The sequence below is a fragment of the Mycothermus thermophilus genome (assembly GCF_041956435.1).
Source record: "Mycothermus thermophilus strain CBS 625.91 unplaced genomic scaffold VTJ04scaffold_6, whole genome shotgun sequence".
In the NCBI taxonomy this organism is placed as follows: Eukaryota; Fungi; Ascomycota; class Sordariomycetes; order Sordariales; family Chaetomiaceae; genus Mycothermus; species Mycothermus thermophilus.
The window spans coordinates 925393-942088 of record NW_027191432.1 but is presented as its reverse complement, the minus strand read 5'-3'; the positions used below and the strand labels follow the sequence as shown (position 1 = coordinate 942088).

The following is a 16696-nucleotide window of genomic DNA, read 5'->3' as shown; positions in this document are numbered from 1 at the left end:
GTAGTAGTAGTAGTAAGAAGAAAGAAAAAAAAAAAAAAAAAAAAAAAAAAAAAAAAAAAAAAAAAAAAAAAAACAAACATACCTCAATAGCCGTCTTCATGCTCTGCACCTTAATCGCCTCCGGCTCCCAAACGCCGTACTCCTTCATATCCACTAGGGCGCCCGTATCCCCATTGACGCCCCACGAGCTCTTGCCCTCGGCGTGCTTGGCCCTCAGCTCCGTCAACACCCTGACGGGGCTCTTGCCCGCGTTCTGGATCAGCGTGCGCGGAATTACCTCCAGCGCCTCCGCCACCGCCTTGTACGGCCACTGCTGGACGCCCTCGATGCTCTTGGCCATCTGCGCGAGGCGCACCGAGACGGCCATCTCGGTGGCGCCGCCGCCGGGCGACAGACGCGGCTGGAACATGACATTGCGCGCGACGCCCATGGCGTCCTGCAGGTTGCGTTCGATCTCGTTGAGCACGTCCTTGCTGGGCCCGCGGAGGAGGATGGTGCAGGCCTTGGGCTGCTTGCACTGCGTCAGGAAGGTGAAGTACTCGTCGCCGATCTTTTCGATCTCGAAGAGCCCGCAGCGCGTGCCGACGTCGGACTCCTGCAGGTCCTCGACGCGGTTGACGATGGTGGCGCCCGTGGCACGGGCGATGCGGTTGTTGTCCGTCTTGCGCACGCGACGGAGCGCCGTCACGTTGGCCTTCATGAGGTAGTGCTGCGCCAGGTCCGAGACGCCCTTCTCAGTGATGACCAGGTCGGGCTTGACGGAGAGGATGGCGTCGCACATGGCCTTGACCTGCTCCTCCTCGATTTGCAGGATGCGGTTCCAGTCTTCCTCCTTGGTGATTTCGATGTTGGTCTGGGACTCGCCCTTCTTGTACTCGAGCGGGCAGTCGAGCAGGACGATGCGTGGGTTCTCGATGCGCCGCCGCATCTTGGGGTGCGTGATGTCCTTGTTGAGCATGACGCCATCCAGAACACGGCTGTCCTCAATCTCGCCGCCGGGAACCTTCTCGATGCGCGCGTACCGCTTGATGTCCACCTCGCGCCGGCCGGGGCCCACCTCCCAGGTCACGGTGCGGACCGCCTTGAGCGCGAGGTTGCACATCAGGTCGGACCAGCGCGAAACGAACTTGGTGCCGATGGACGCCGAGATGAGCTGGCGCATGGCCTTGTCGTCGTTGACGTCGATGGGGATAGAGATGTCCTCGATGATCTGCAACGCGTCCTTGAGCGCCCGCTTGAACGCCTGGATGATGACGACCGGGTGGATGTTGCGCTCAAGCTGGGGCAGGGCCTGAGCGAGGATCTCGCCGGCAAGAATAATGACGGTGGTCGTGCCATCGCCCACCTCCTCGTCTTGCGTCCGGCTGAGCTCGATCATGCTCTTGGCCGCCGGGTGTGACACCTCGATTTCGCGGAGGATGGCGTGGCCGTCGTTGGTCAGGACGATGCCGCCCATGGGGTCAAGCAGCATCTTGAGCATGGCCTTGGGGCCGAGACAGGACCGGATGATGTCGGCGACGCTAGATGCATGGCAGTATGTGAGCAAGGCGTCGTTCTGTGCTGAGAGGAGAGGGGCGGCGGGGCTCAAGCATACGTTTTGGCGGCGGTGATGTTGGACAGCTGGGCCCTACGCCCAGTCTGCCTGTCACCGCTCTGGGTGTCTGTAGACGGTGAACCAAAACGTCAGTATCCGGGAACAGCATGTCGTCGAAGTGGGGGATGGCTTCTCAGAGGCGGACATGATGGTGGGACATACTCATAACCAAGACAGGGGCCTGCATCTTGCCTGTCGTTGGCACTGGCCGGGGCGGGAGCGGTGGTTGTTGTCGGGTCTTTCTTGTAGGTTGAGCAGAACTCGAAGGATGGGAAAAGAAGAGCCGGCGGTTTGTGTCGAGGACCGGAGTGCTTCTGAAGCCAAGGGGCTGTTTTGGTGTTTGTCGGGCTACGGAGCAAGGCAGCTTGATGGAGTCGCTGCTTCAAGGTGGGATGTGCCCCGAAAAGTTCAGAACCACGTCGAGACCCACCCGAGCTCCCCTCCAAGCAGGTGGGGCATCTGCCATCACCGACAACGCCGTCTTCCACGGCCTTCTGAACCCAGAGGCAAACTTCTAAACTGAACGAAAATCACAATATTCAAAACATTTCGCAAGATATTTTCTGTTTAAAGATCCTGGGAAGATGGAAAAAGGAGAAATAAATTTGTTCTGTTGTCAAACCAACCCTCGTACAACACCTCGATTCCAGGTCTGCCGTGTTTTTCTCTTGCCAGAACCATGAATCAATTCATGCTCTCACAAACATGCCCACCACATCCTAGTTACATCCAACATCACGTTCCAAACACTCACTGAGCCTCCCTCCTTCCAAGCAAGCCGTCTCCTTCCAGCAAAGCCAACCCAGTGATACCCAAACCTCCGTCACAAGAAAACGACAAACCAAAATCTCAAGACCGTTGACCGGTCAGAGAGCTAAGATGGAAATTACAGTTAGAGAATAAAAACCTCCCCGAAAATCCATCCTCTCCTCCCTGTTCAACTCCCCCATCCAAAAATTAGAAGATGAAAAATATAGAGTTGAGCGATAAGACGAGACAACAGAGAGGAGAGCCACCCGTCGTATACGATAGATGGATGAGATAGATCGGACCAAAAAGAGAAAATCCCCACCACCTACACCTACACATCAAGCCTCCGCCTCAAAAGTTTTGTGAAATCCCCGCCGTCTGCTGAGGGTAATGCCCCGTGTTTTCAATCCTCGTGTTCCTCCTCGCCGTCACGTCGCGAATAATCGGCGACCCGTTCCCAGGGAGTTCCGCAGGCATCTGGTTTCCATATGGATCATTCGCGTACGGATTCCCGCCGCCGTACTGGTCGTACTGATCATAGTACGGATTCGGCCCGCTGTAAGCAACACCGATAGGCTGGTCGCCCGACCCGTCCGACCTTCCTGCCGCGCTGTACGACGACGAGGCGTTGGACGGGCCGCGCCGGACATCGGCGCGGTTGTTGGCGGCAGAGGGACCCATCGCACCGAGGATCTCGCCCTCGGAGGAGGGAGGGCCGTCCTTCATCAGCGGCTCGCCGGAGCGGTTGTCGCCGCGCGCAGGTGGGGGGGAGCTGGTGATGTCGGAATAAGCACCGGCTCCACCAGACATGGTGGTGCTCGCCTTCCTGCCCGTCGAACCGCCCGCCGTCGTGGAACCCCATCCGCGATAACCAGTTGTCGAATCATCATACGGAACGCCGGCTACGTTGGGAATGGTTGGAGTCGGGTCGGCGTTCGGGTTGTAGCCGTAGTCTTCGACCTCCTTGCGACGTTGTTCTTCAGCATCCTTGCGTTGCTTCCGCTTGCGCCAGAGGAAGAGGCCGACGAGGACGAGGATGGCGACAGCAGCAATGGGCACAACCACAGCGATAGCGATCTTGGCGCTGCTGCTTAGCCCGCCGCTCGAGTTGTCGCCCGGGCTGATGGCACCAGGGTTGGTGGAGGTGGGAGTAACAGATGACCCGGTATCGCCAGGGATGGTTGGCGTCGGCGTATAATACGAAGTGAGGGTCGTGATCTCGGTACTTGTCTGGACAGGCGGTGGCGTGGGCTCTTGAGGGTTCTCTGTCGGTGTTGGGCTTGGATCAGGCGTGTCTGATGTCGGAGGGGGAGGAGGAGGAGGCGGCGGGCTCTCGCTGGTTTCGCTTGATGTCGTTGTTGGTGTTGTTGTCGGAGGATCAGGAGTGCTGGTGGGAGGGGGGTTAGGCGAAGTAGGAGTGGTTGGAGGGTCAGTGGTGATCGGCTCCTCAGGGACGTCGGTGCTCGGCGTCTCTGGGACGTCGGTGGTGTTCTTGTCGGCCATTGTAAATAATTGACGCCCTAGCTATGGGAAATTCCTGAGCAAGTGCGACGCGTCAGTTCGGTGTCCGAGTCATGGATGGGTACGGTTCAATGGAACACCAGGCACAAGGTGGAGGAGTGGGCATGTCCGGTCGCGTCGGCTGCAGGGGAGAATAGGAGAGGGTTATCAGGGGTGGATGTTGAGCTTCCTGGTGGAGAGATTTGCGAAAAAAAAAAGGCACACTGACCTTGAAAAAAATAATGAGGGAGAAATCACCACGGGCAAAGGTGTGGTTTGAAGAGTTAGGGATGACACAGAGAAGAAGGGCAAGAGAGGCGAAAAGGGATTGAAGAAGTGCCCTGGACTGAGGCTGAAGGGGGTAGGCCGACGGTCGCGATGGCGCGACGGGGAAGGTGACTGTGCGTGTGTGCGTGCGACTGGGCAGACACGTCGGCGCAGATCAAAAAGGGGGTGCAGACAAACAAAAGGAGGCGCTGCGAGAAGCTAGTTAGTAGGACATTTGTTCGCGATGGCGCTCGACGTGGAGTTGATCGTCGAGGCCAAAAGCGACCTGAGGTTGCAGACACAAGGGAGCGACGGGAAGGGCGTGGATGCGAAATGTCAAGCAAGGAACGGACGGGGACTTTGAGAGAGTCACGGTGGTGGGAAGCGAGAGACTGGAGGTGGGTTGCTTTCTCTTTTGATCAGCAGCTGAGAGCGGCTTGGCCCGTTCATTTGGCGGGTCACCGGGAAAGAATGGATGGCTTAAAGACGCGCACAGCCCACTGGAATTGTCTGGATTTGGCTTCGTCTCCGGGGTGGCCAGCCCAATGCGGCTTGGTTGCTCACTCCGTGCAGCCGCACAGTCTTTTTTTCTCTCACACGCCCACGCAATTACGAACAATCGCGACAAGAAATACTCCGGTTTTCTCGTATAACTCCCTCTGCGGCAACCAAGCGTGCTCACATACAGCTCTACGCACTCATATCCTGAGTTCCAACGAAACAAGCAACTAAGGCAGCGTGGGCTGTGTTCAGTCGATGTCAGGTTTGGACGACAGATGCTCCGGTGCTGGACTGTGCCTGGGCAATTTAAGTTTGGTGGGTCCCGCTCCGCAACCTGTCCATGCAGAGAGCGGCCTGAGGGCCACTGTCGGCCAGGAAATCCAACCTGACATCAAAGGATTTGGGACTTGTGTGCGGCAACAGTCGGGAACGTGTGGTTACGTTGCCTATGGCAATGTCACGCAGCATCACTGCTAGGTGCCTACATTGACCCTGACGAGATGGCACAGCGCGGTCGGCTTGTAATTGTAAGGGCAACGTTAACCTCGAGGTGTTCGGTCATGTAAAAGCCCGAGCCCGTGAAGACTAGCCTGACTCGACAACCAGCGAATCTTGGGTTCCATTTGCCCGGGTCCTCGAGTGCCAGGGAAGATCCCTTGGTGGAGGAGTGCCTGGGTTATTTTTGGGGTTGCTTAAACCCGTCGACTCCAGGTTGCTCCAGAATGCCGGGCCGTTCAAGTCTCTGGTCTCTCTTTGATCGGAGAGGCAGCGCGAGTTGCGAACAATGCCAAAATCGCCGCCGTTATGGCCAAGCAGTGCGCAATTACCTAGTTAGGAAGTTCTTCAAGAGAGTTGTAGGCTTCAATGTGTCGATCTTTGCGAACACATGGCTTGATTATGGTATCCCGCAGTTAACCGGGACTCCCGTCGATCAGGGTGCAACGTTCACCCGTGGCAAACTGACGTCAGTTAGGGACTTGCCCCGAGGTATTTTGGCTTTGACCGGCAACAGTTAAGCAGATACAGAGATGTGTCTGTAGCTTATGAGTACAATTCTTGACCAATGTCCAAGCTGGTAATGCTGGTAATGGACGTCTTGCCCCTCGGTGGCAGATTGACTCACAGACTTCGGTTCGGCCTCAGTCCGGGTGCAGCCTCACCAACGCCATAGTGTCCTTTCCGTGACATTGGAATTCAACCACGAGTCAAGGGGCCTTGGCGCAACGGTAGCGCGTTCGACTCCAGCTATCCAAGCCATCGAAAGGTTATCCGTTCAAATCGGGTAGGCCTCAAATCCCTCTTTTTTCTCTGTGTTTTTCCAGGCGTCCATTTCTGCGGGGTTGTTTTTGCCTGGAACTCCACCAGCATGAATCTCTTTTTTGCCGTGCAATGCTCCACCTGAGGGATGCCCGTTGTGTGAGTGGTTGGATCCATTGGATGGCTGGGGGAGCAGGTTGGAGGGGAGGCTGAGGGGTCGTAGAGAGAAAATGCTCCTCGTCCATAGAATGACGTGTAAAAAATATACGACTTACCTAAGCGTAGTCCCCTCGGAGCTTTCTCCAATGAACTGCACTGAGTTGACATCTACTTCTCGGTTTGCAGCCGAGCCCCGAACGAACGCAAGCCATCAGGCAAATGCATGTCATTACACTAACATCGTCAACCCGCAGGCGCCGAAGAGGGTTAGGGGTTCTCCAAGAGTTCCGTGAAGCCCGACCAGCAACCCAGTTGGGTACCTGCCTTTACTCCGTAGATGCTTGTTAAATTACTATCCACAAGTGCATGGTAACATATCATGTGCCTCGAATGCTTCTCGAATTGTGTGCAGTTTTCTGGGCCCTGATTCCATCACCAGATTGTTCGTCGTCGTTTTCCACAGCAACGGCGGTTGTTGATGTAAGCAGCGGTTGCCCGGTGGGTCCATAGAAGCTCTGCCCAGTGCCAGCACAACGGGCCGAAGGCGGGGTTGCAGCAACAATCGAGAGGCTGGTGGGGTCAGGTCGCCTTTTGGAGCTTCCGTTGCTTCAACCCGACTTCATTCTCTCAATCTCAGACTTTCTCAACCCAGTTCTTTTCTCGATGCTTCGTCATTTCACTGCCCACCCTCTTTTCCCTTAGAGCATCACTCCTCCTCCACCAACTCCTTGACCGCCTCCGGGCTCTACCTCGACATTTTCCATACCCCGTCCCGTCCTGGCCCTTTTTTTTCCATCCGGGCCCTTCCCATCTCCAACCAAACAAACCCCCACCCCAATCCGCGACCAACCTGCGTTCTTCTTCTTCCTGTACAGGCTACCTCCCCCGCATCCCACATCCACACCTGAGGCATCCTGCATACCGCATCTCGGCGTCGCGGATTGAATTCTGCTTCCTCTTCATCTTGGGAATCGCCAGACACCATCACACTTCCACATTCTGATCGATCATGGCTCCCACCATTGAGGAGCTAGACGCAACTGTCCGAGCCTTCTACGAAGGCCGTGGCGAGCAGGTACTGAAGCCTCGTCGTGCCAGTCCATCTCTGTGTAGGCATAACGTTTGCTGACCTGGACTCCTTCAAACAGCAAAAAGCTGCGCAAGCCGCACTGAATCAGGTATGTTGACCTCCGCAACATCCCCGGGTCGGGTACCCCGCAAAAGTCTTCTCCAAGCTAACCGATGCGATAGTTCAAGGAAGACCCCGATGCCTGGCTGATGGTCGACGAGATCTTGTCGAGGGCGACGTACGAGCAGACCAAATGTTTGCGCCCCTTCCCGACCCCCAATCGAACGGATCGCGAGCTGACACAGAACCAGTCCTGGGTTTGCAGGTTCTCGACACGGTCATCATGACAAGGTGGAAGGTGTTGCCACGGGAGCAATGTCAAGGCAAGTTTTCTTTTGTGTACGGCCGTCCATACCACCCTGTTAACACCGACCTCCAGGAATTCGCAACTTTGTCGTGCAGTACATCCTGCAGTGCTCAAGCTCCGAGGAGTCCCTCCGCCAGCATCGTACCCTCCTCAACAAGCTCAACCTCGTCCTTGTTTCGGTACTCAAGCAGGAATGGCCGCACAACTGGCCCACCTTCATCAACGAGATCATCTCGGCCTGCCACTCAAGCCTGTCGGTCTGCGAGAACAACATGATCATCCTCCGCCTGCTTTCTGAGGAAGTGTTCGATTACTCGGCTGAGCAGATGACGTCAACCAAGACCCGCAACCTCAAGAGCACCATGTGCGCCGAGTTCTCCCAGATCTTCCAGCTCTGCTCAGAGATCCTTAACAGCGCAACTCAGCCGAGCCTGATCAAGGCTACCCTCGAGACCCTGCTGCGTTTCTGCAACTGGATTCCCCTGGGCTACATTTTCGAGACTCCCCTCATCGACACCTTGCGGTCACGCTTCCTCGAGGTTCCCGAGTTCCGCAACGTCACCCTCCAGGTCCTGACCGAAATTGGCGGCTTGCAGACGGGCGGCCCCGGCCAGATCAATTCGTACGATGAGCAGCTGGTCAAGATGTTCACCGAGGTTCTGACCTCCATCTCCAACATTATTCCCTTGGAGATGGACCTCAAGTCGACGTATCCGCAGAGCAACTCGAGGGACCAAGAGTTCATCCAGAACCTGGCCTTGTTTCTCTGCAACTTCTTCACCGTGCACCTGCCTGTGAGTTTTGACCTTTCAGTTTTGCCTTACCTCCTCGCTGTCGTTGCTGACTCTCTGTAGCTCATTGAGAACCTCCCGAACCGCGACTTCTTGACCCACGGCCACTACTACCTGATCCGCATCTCTCAGATTGACGACCGCGAGATCTTCAAGATCTGCCTCGATTACTGGCTGAAGCTTGTTCAGGAGCTGTATGAAGAGATGATGAATCTCCCCATCGCCGAAATGAAGCCCCTGGCTCTCGGGAACAGTGGCGGCGGTGCTCCTAACCCGGCCATCCTCGCCAACTACCCCCTCCGCAAGCACAAGTACAACGAAGTCCTGTCGAACCTACGGGTCGTCATGATCGAGAAGATGGTGCGCCCGGAGGAAGTGCTGATTGTCGAAAACGACGAGGGCGAGATTGTTCGCGAGTTCGTGAAGGAGACAGACACGGTCCAGCTTTACAAGACTATCCGCGAATGCCTTGTCTACCTTACCCATCTCGATGTCGTCGACACGGAGCAGATCATGACCGAGAAGCTCGCCCGCCAGGTGGACGGCTCCGAGTGGTCGTGGCACAACTGCAATGTGCTCTGCTGGGCTATCGGTTCCATCTCCCTGGCCATGAACGAGGAGACGGAGAAGCGCTTCCTCGTTACCGTCATCAAGGATCTGCTGGGCCTCACCGAAATGAAGCGCGGCAAGGACAACAAAGCCGTCGTTGCCAGCAACATCATGTATATTGTTGGGCAATACCCGCGCTTCCTCAAGGCTCACTGGAAGTTCCTTAAGACGGTAGTCAATAAGCTGTTCGAGTTCATGCATGAGTCTCATGAAGGTGAGTCAACTCGACTACTCAGCGGAGTCGAGAAGCGAACTTTGGACTGACATTTCCTCAGGTGTTCAGGACATGGCTTGCGATACGTTCATCAAGATCGCCAAGTCATGCAGGCGCCACTTTGTCGCCCTCCAGCCTAGTGAGAACGAGCCCTTCATTGAGGAGATCATCAAGAACCTGGCCAAGATCACCTGCGACTTGACTCCTCAGCAGGTTCACACCTTCTATGAGGCGTGCGGCTACATGGTCGCCGCCCAGGGCAATAAGAATCAGCAGGTGCGCCTGCTCGAGGAGCTCATGGCGATTCCGAACGCGGCTTGGGACGAGATTATCAAGCAGGCCAACATGAATCCTGCCATCCTCCAAGACGCCGAGACGATCAAGATCATTGGCAACATCATGAAGACGAACGTGTCCGCTTGCTCGTCCATCGGACCCTACTTCTTCCCCCAGATCGGTCGTCTCTACAACGACATGTTGTCGATGTATGCGGCCACGAGCCAGCTCATCTCGGAGGCAGTTGCTCGCGATGGTAAGCAATGGTGATGATTCTGATATCTTTGGTGTAACTTTTGGATGCTGAACATTTTTGCAGGTGAAATTGCGACCAAGATGCCCAAGGTCCGTGGCCTGCGCACCATCAAGAAGGAGATCCTCAAGCTGGTGGAGATCTTTGTCGAGAAAACAGAGGATCCCCAAGCTGTCAGGGCCCAGATGGTTCCTCAACTCCTCGATTCGGTTCTGGTCGACTACAACCGCAACGTTCCTGGCGCCCGAGATGCTGAGGTTCTGAAGGCCATGACGGCGATTATCTCGAAGCTCCAGGGCCTCATGGAGGACCAAGTTCCCGTGATTATGGAGAACGTGTTTGAGTGCACGCTGGATATGATCAACAAGGACTTCTCCGAGTACCCCGAGCACCGCGTGGAGTTTTTCAATCTGCTCCGCGCGATCAACTTGCATTGCTTCCCAGCTCTGCTCAAGATGGACAATCGGCAGTTCAAGTTCGTCATTGACGCCTGCATGTGGGCCAGCAAGCACGATAACCGGGATGTCGAAACGGCGGGCCTTAACATGTGCCTCGAATTGATTAACAACATCGCCGAGAAGACGGACGTCGGGACGTGCAATGCTTTCTTCCAGCAATTCTTCCTTCCCATCCTGCAGGATGTCTTCTTCGTGCTCACGGATCCGGATCACAAGGCGGGTTTCAAGACCCAGTCCCTGCTGCTCATGCGCATGTTCTACTTTGTGTCGCCGGCGGACGGGTCGCAGCCCAAGATCCAAGGTCCCATCTACCAGGAGGGCCAGGCGCCGTTGGGCACGAGCAACCGCGAGTTCTTGGGCACCTTTGTTAGCACCTTGTTGCAGAACGCGTTTGCCAACCTGACTCCGTAAGTTTCCATTTCTAATGTCGATCAAAAGCATATTTTGGGTTTTGGGATGCTGACGCGTGTCATTTGTACAGTGTCCAAGTCAACACGTTCGTCGAGTCCCTCTTCGCCTACAACACGCAATACGATCGGTTGCGTGTGGCGCTGCGCGACTTCCTCATTTCGCTGCGCGAGTTCGCGGGCGACAATGCCGAGCTGTACCAGGTGGAGAAGGAGCAGCAGGAGCGCGACGCGCGTGCGGCCGATATCGAGCGCCGGTCCAAGGTCAGCGGTTTGCTGAAACCGTCGGAGCTTGAGGATGAGGAGCTGTGACTGGTCGGGGTGGAGTTTAGGAATGAAATTCCGCGTGGGGAGGAGAGAAAGGGAGTCGAGTTTGGAGATGGTGGTGGTGGGCAGGGGGATGGGTGGGAGTTTTATGGGCTGTGATGTTTCCGGTCCTTGATCATGGCCAGCAGTCTAGCCCCAGTGGCTCTCTCACCGCTCAGGTGAAATGGCTGTTGGCATGCTAGAGGAGGAAAAATAATGTTTTGAGTTTTTGTGTGTGTGGAAGAAAGAGGGAAAAAAGAGGGCGAAAGCCGGAATTTGCGTGTCGGATCCTCCTGGGGAAAGATGGTGGTGGTGGTTTCCTATGTGGATGGGATACTGTAGTGATACCAATAGAAGAAGACGGTTCTGATCTGGAACGGCGGGAGGCCGTGTGCCATGAATGTCGTGAAAGGGTGGATGAAGCTGCTGCGTGCGTTTCTCGTGTCCTGTGTCAACGACCTGGGTTTCGGATGAGGTGGTGTGCTTGAAGCACAGCGATTGTTTCGCCGGCCGGGGATATGAAGTACTGCTTGTCTTGTCTTATGGAAACGGGGATGTTTGACGCGGCTTGCATGTGCTGTAGATCAAGTGTTGTACGGAGGAGGTAAGGAGGGTTTCTCCGGTTGTTGGTGGTTTCGGAATCAACTTGGCTCTCGTATTTGCTCCCTGTGATGGGACATAGGGGTCAAAGTGCAGTTCGCTTGGACGCTCTACTGTATGTACTTATAGTTACATCAGGTAGATATGTATCAGGTTGAAGGCAGGTCTCGGGGGAATTGCTCACTTTATTGTTCAATGTCAATGGGGGATTCGCGTCTTTGATATGTGTTCAAGTCTAGGCATACACAATGGCCAGGTTATTATTTCCGTCCCGTCTTGTCTTGTTGATGTTGACAACAGATTGGGTGGTTTTCAGGGGGGTTCAGGGTTGACGGATGCGGACAAGGACACGGACATGGGGTTGGATTGACTTGGGTTGGACTTGGCTCATTCAGCTGCTTTCGAACCATCAACATCCAATCCAAAAGACTTGTTTTTGCATCTTCATTGGCGTCTGCAACAGCTGAAGAACAATTAGTTACCATTTTCTTTCTGTCATTTTTATTCGACCTGCAGGGGATTCGACGCGGCCTGTCCCGAGGCACGAGCGGACGGGATATTGATGTGGTTACCATCGTCATCGGACTGACTAGGGGGCCGCCAACGCCAACTGAATGGTTCCAACTGCCGTACTGCCATAAGGTTGGATCAGGTACTGCCTCCCAACAACCCCTTGGCGACTGAGACAGGTGAACCTCAGACTCACACTCACATTCACAACGCTCGTCGTCAGTGACTTGATTGTTTTGGTCACAGCGGAGAGACAGCTACGGACATACTAGGCTGTGTAGCTGTTTAGGATGTGTGTGACTACCTACAACAAACACACTTGACAGTTTGGATACCTCCAGACTCCAGCCCTACCCGTCACTCACTCTGCATGAGCACCAAGCAGCACACCACCCATCTGAATCCATTACGGATATAGCACAGCATCACTTACCGCGGGCTTTCGCCTACTCCACCACCATCTCCACCAGACACCACTGACCTTCCAACGGTTAATGACAATGCCGTCCACCCCGGCACCACCACGGGCAGCCAGCGGCACCCGCTACCGCAGCACCTCCCGCGTCGAAGAGATCGACGTCTGGGACACCATGCAGAGCCACCATCTCCAGGGCGACGACTCCAGTTCCTCGGATGAGGGCATCCATCCCCGCCGCCACCAAAGGTCGTCATCCCGGAATCAGCAGCAGCAGCAAAAACAGCAACACCTGGCTCCAGCGAGACCACGACATGGACGCTCGTTGAGTCATCCGTTTTTGTTTTTCGGGAGGGGGAGGAAGAAGGGGGATGGTAGCGGTGACGGTGAAGACGACGACGACGACGACGGCGATGATGATGATGATGATTATGGTATTGTCAGGAGCAGCGGTGGCGGTGGCGTGTCCCGGTCCGGGAATCTTGCAGCCTCGGGTTCAGCGCAACGCGGCCATGCTCGAGGCCGGTCGACTGCTGGAGCTGGCACCACTAACAACAGCGGCAGCCAGGATTTGGCTGTGGGCAGGTGCATGACTTGCTCTTCGCTCGTCCGTTGGCCGAAGGACTTGCCGGCGTTTCGGTGCTCGATATGTTTGACCATCAATGACCTGCCGCGACAGACTGTGGGAGGGGGTCATCGCCGCACCGGGTCGGGAGTTGTGGTGCCGGAGGTGGCGGTTACTGGGGATGATCAGTCACAGCAGAGTGAGTTGAGAGGTATGTTGGCATTCTATCTAGGGATGGTGTTGGGCAAGGCAAGTTAACATGATGTCGCAGAGCGGCCAATTTCCCTCGGCCATTCGAGATCGTTGGTGGACCAGTGTTTGCGGTCATTCCTCAGTTCGATTGTGAGGAATCAGACGGGGAATAGTCCAGCCCCGAGTCCGGGGATACATTCTCCTCCTCCTCACCCTTCACCTGCTTCTCCCCAACCGAGTCCTAGCTTTCTCGCCCCCTCGGGCTCGGCCTCACCACTTCCTCTGAGGCCCAAAATGTCACTGGACTTCGAGCCACGCCAATCTTTGCGTCCACCCCGACCCCAGATTGCGCATCGTCGAGCCCCTAGTTGGGCTGGCTCCTCCTCAGCCTCTCAGACTCCTTCCGCACCCGACGACCGGCCCCCACCGCCTCCGCCGAACCGTCCTCCACCCCCGAGCCCCGCCGAAACGGCGCGGCGCATCTTCCGGCCCCTGGAGGACTACATCATGGCGAGCGTCACGTCCTTTAACTGTCTTAACCGCTCGTTTCTGATCCCGCGAAGTCATCCTCCTCATCATCACCACGCCCGTCGTCCGAGCAGAAGCATGCCCCGCCGCGCCTCCGAGGATGTCGCCGTTCCCCGGCCTAGGGAGGTCCGGAGCCCAAGCACTCGCTATCCCGTCCCAGAGCTGGATCCAAAGCTCCTGCTCCTCGGCGATGTGGCGGAAAACGGGACTTGGTGGACAGGACAGAGCTACGATACCGGGCTCCTCCCGCACAGCAGGACGCTGCCTGCTGCCAGCAGGAATTCCGACCATGGCATCCCTTCCATGGTGAGCTTCCGCAGCCCGCACATCGACTGGGTGGAGATGGGGGCGTGGTATGCTGCCGTCCTGGAGCCGGCGAGGCGGTGGTATGACATGTACGAAGGCGTAGTTGCCCAAGACCCCTCCCGCGCCTTGTCTCCGGCTGCACTGAGGGAGGTTGAGGCGCAGATCCTTGCCGCGCAGGATCGCGTGCATCGCACCCTCTTGAAGGCATGCGAGACCGTTCTTAAGCGGCCAGGTCGTCGCCTCCAAGAGCCACAGGAACTGCGGTTTTTGCTGATCCTCGCCGCCAATCCGCTGCTTCATGCTTGGCATACGCCGTATCGAGGCAGGTTCCAACCGCCGCTGCCGCCGCTGCCGATGACGACGGGACAACCTCAGGAATGTTCGGGACCGTCGACGGGTCGACACTCGGTCATTATCAAACGCATAGCGGGATTGCTGTCCAACGTGAACCAGCTTTGTCAGGACTATTTGGTCAGCTGGTTCGCTCGATACCCCGAGAGCGGCTTTGTGCAGGCCAAGGAGCTGTTTTCGGGGTTCCTGACCTATCGCCTTGTCCGGCAGAACGAAAAGAAGTATCAGGCAGAGATGGATCTCATTGGCGGGCTGGTTCCCAACGTCGGTCTCGGCTCTTCCACCGCTGCGTTGCACGCTGCCATGGGCGCCGGTGGTGGTGGTGCCGGAAGCGGCGGTAGCAGGTCGACGCCGAACACGACATCGCAACGGGCGAAGAAGGAGCAGGACAAGAAGAAGAAGATGGTGGTCTACAGAGAGGACTGGCAGATTCGTGCCGCGGCGAAGGTTTTGAGTTATCTCTTTGCCGCGAACAACATGGGCCATGTCCGTCGGAGCACATCCGCCGGCGCGGAGGGCAGCAGCAGTTACTCGCAATATGCTGAAGCGCAGGGGACAGCATCCCACTCCTTGGTGAGAGCGCCAGGCCAGATCCTCGCGACAAGCGACTTCTACATGACCCTTCTCGACGACTCGGACCTCATCGCAGACTACGAGAATTGGGAATATCGCCGCCACCATCAACAGCAGCAGCAGTCACAACAGCAGCAACATACCCATCACCTGCAATCCAAGCAACAGGACTCGCCCACCCACCAAAGCCCCTTCGCCTTCTGCCAGTACCCGTTCCTCCTCAGCATGGGCGCCAAGATGCGCATCCTCCAGCACGACGTCCGTCGGCAGATGGAAACGCGCGCTCGCGACGCCTTCTTCGACAGCATCCTCTCCAACCGGCTAGCGCAGCAGTTCTTCGTGCTCAGCGTGCGGCGCGAATGCCTCGTGGAGGACAGCCTGCGGGCGGTCAGCGAGGCGGTCGGGGCCGCCGGTCCCGGGGGAGGGGATATCAAGAAGGCGCTGCGGGTCAAGTTTCTCGGGGAGGAAGGGCTGGACGCGGGAGGGCTGAGGAAGGAGTGGTTTTTGTTGCTGGTCCGGGAGGTGTTTAGCCCCGAGCACGGGCTGTTTCTGTACGACGAGGATTCGGGGTATTGCTACTTCAACCCCAACGCGTTGGAGCCGTCGGAGCAGTTTTTCCTGGTGGGCGTGGTGCTGGGGCTGGCGCTGTATAACTCGATCATTTTGGACGTGGCGCTGCCGCCGTTTGCGTTTCGCAAGCTGCTTGCTGCTGCGCCGCCGAACAAGACGGCCGGGGCGAGTTTGTCGGCATCATCATCATGCTCGCCTCTCCCAACCACCACCGGCCCCCCTTCATCGACAACAACAACAACAACCACCCACTCCACCCATACTCCTCCTTACCACCCCACTCTCGACGACCTCTCCGAATACCGCCCCCGCCTCGCGCGCGGCCTGCGCCAACTCCTCGCCTACGAAGGCGACGACGTCGAGTCCGTCTTCTGCCTCACCTTCTCCCTCGACGTGGACCGCTACGGCGCCGTCGAAACCGTGCCTCTCTGCCCCGGGGGGCTTACCCGCCCAGTAACGAGCGCCAACCGCCGCGAGTACGTCGACGCGTACGTGCGGCACCTGCTCGACGCGTCCGTGGCGCGGCAGTTTGAGCCGTTCAAGCGCGGGTTTTACACGGTTGTGGACACCGAGGCGCTGGGGCTGTTCCGGCCCGAGGAGATTGAGTTGTTGGTTAAAGGGGCGGGCGGGAAGGAGGCGCCGATTGATGTTGAGGCGTTGAGGGGGGTGGCGGTTTATGAGGGGTGGGAGAGGAAGGAGAAGAAGAAGGATGGTGGTGGTGGTAGTGGTACTCGATCCGGTTCTGCTGCTGGAGATGGCACATCCGAGAAAGCACAGACCATGAATCCGGAAGACACGGAACCCACGATCCGCTGGTTCTGGCGGACCTGGCAGCGCGCAGCACCTGCCGACCAGCGACGCCTGCTCGCCTTCATCACGGGCTCGGACCGCGTGCCGGCCGCGGGCGAGGCGGCGCTGGCCATCCGCGTGGCGTGCTTGGGCGACGAGTGCGGGCGGTTCCCGACGGCGCGGACGTGCTTCAACAGTATCGGGCTGTGGAGGGCGAGGGTTCCTCCCGTTTCCGTTTCCGTTTCTGTCCTTGACGATGGTGAGGACGAGGATAGAGAGGAGAGTGAGGCTTGGCGGAGGGAAAGGGAGAGGTTTGAGGAGGTGTTATGGAGGGCTGTGAGGGAAAGTGAAGGGTTCGGGTTGAAGTAAGATGTTTGATTCGGGGCGGGTCAAGGACAGCGGAGCTTGAAAGAATAGGCTTGAAGAAGGACGGAATGCTATCCCGTTAGCAGATAACTTCGGGCTACCTCGTCCTTACTACTGCATAGGTATATATATCTTGATATGGTATCAATAGAT

General features: G+C 56.9%; 8 protein-coding genes and 1 non-coding gene across 9 annotated transcripts in view; 4 read left to right on the top strand and 5 right to left on the bottom strand.

The window, feature by feature from the left end:
* The window catches only part of VTJ04DRAFT_8742 (uncharacterized protein), a gene marked incomplete at both ends in the record, with an annotated part of 2960 nt that extends 1179 nt beyond the window's left edge, over positions 1-1781 (bottom strand). Inside the window, 3 exons of the mRNA XM_069367212.1 lie at positions 83-1520; positions 1595-1661; positions 1757-1781. Of these exons, the coding sequence (XP_069215563.1) occupies positions 83-1520; positions 1595-1661; positions 1757-1781 (1530 nt within the window). The remainder of the gene's footprint in view (positions 1-82; positions 1521-1594; positions 1662-1756) is intronic.
* A 397-nt stretch (positions 1782-2178) lies between these two features.
* VTJ04DRAFT_8741 (uncharacterized protein) lies at positions 2179-2639 on the top strand (the record flags this gene model as incomplete). Its single annotated transcript, XM_069367211.1, has 3 exons — positions 2179-2253; positions 2318-2485; positions 2556-2639. The coding sequence occupies 3 exons, from the start codon at positions 2179-2181 to the stop codon at positions 2637-2639; spliced, it is 327 nt and encodes a 108-aa protein (XP_069215562.1).
* A 56-nt stretch (positions 2640-2695) lies between these two features.
* VTJ04DRAFT_8740 (uncharacterized protein) lies at positions 2696-3847 on the bottom strand (the record flags this gene model as incomplete). The annotated part of the gene is made up of 1 exon (XM_069367210.1): positions 2696-3847. The coding sequence occupies one exon, from the start codon at positions 3845-3847 to the stop codon at positions 2696-2698; it is 1152 nt and encodes a 383-aa protein (XP_069215561.1).
* A 21-nt stretch (positions 3848-3868) lies between these two features.
* Positions 3869-4813, bottom strand: VTJ04DRAFT_8739 (uncharacterized protein; the record flags this gene model as incomplete). Its single annotated transcript, XM_069367208.1, has 3 exons — positions 3869-3881; positions 4074-4320; positions 4810-4813. The coding sequence occupies 3 exons, from the start codon at positions 4811-4813 to the stop codon at positions 3869-3871; spliced, it is 264 nt and encodes an 87-aa protein (XP_069215560.1).
* A 1008-nt stretch (positions 4814-5821) lies between these two features.
* VTJ04DRAFT_t128 lies at positions 5822-5904 on the top strand. The gene has a single exon. It is a non-coding gene; the product is annotated as a tRNA-Trp (tRNA).
* Positions 5905-6726: 822 nt separating this feature from the next.
* VTJ04DRAFT_8738 (uncharacterized protein) lies at positions 6727-6948 on the bottom strand (the record flags this gene model as incomplete). The annotated part of the gene is made up of 1 exon (XM_069367207.1): positions 6727-6948. One exon carries the CDS (start codon positions 6946-6948, stop codon positions 6727-6729), a length of 222 nt encoding a protein of 73 aa, XP_069215559.1.
* Positions 6949-7037: 89 nt separating this feature from the next.
* Positions 7038-10784, top strand: VTJ04DRAFT_8737 (uncharacterized protein; the record flags this gene model as incomplete). Its single annotated transcript, XM_069367206.1, has 9 exons — positions 7038-7103; positions 7177-7206; positions 7280-7352; positions 7409-7480; positions 7537-8258; positions 8319-9078; positions 9140-9610; positions 9674-10472; positions 10547-10784. The coding sequence occupies 9 exons, from the start codon at positions 7038-7040 to the stop codon at positions 10782-10784; spliced, it is 3231 nt and encodes a 1076-aa protein (XP_069215558.1).
* A 101-nt stretch (positions 10785-10885) lies between these two features.
* VTJ04DRAFT_8736 (uncharacterized protein) lies at positions 10886-11176 on the bottom strand (the record flags this gene model as incomplete). The annotated part of the gene is made up of 2 exons (XM_069367205.1): positions 10886-11098; positions 11141-11176. 2 exons carry the CDS (start codon positions 11174-11176, stop codon positions 10886-10888), a joined length of 249 nt encoding a protein of 82 aa, XP_069215557.1.
* A 1212-nt stretch (positions 11177-12388) lies between these two features.
* Positions 12389-16546, top strand: VTJ04DRAFT_8735 (uncharacterized protein; the record flags this gene model as incomplete). The annotated part of the gene is made up of 2 exons (XM_069367204.1): positions 12389-13079; positions 13140-16546. 2 exons carry the CDS (start codon positions 12389-12391, stop codon positions 16544-16546), a joined length of 4098 nt encoding a protein of 1365 aa, XP_069215556.1.
* Positions 16547-16696: the final 150 nt, after the last annotated feature.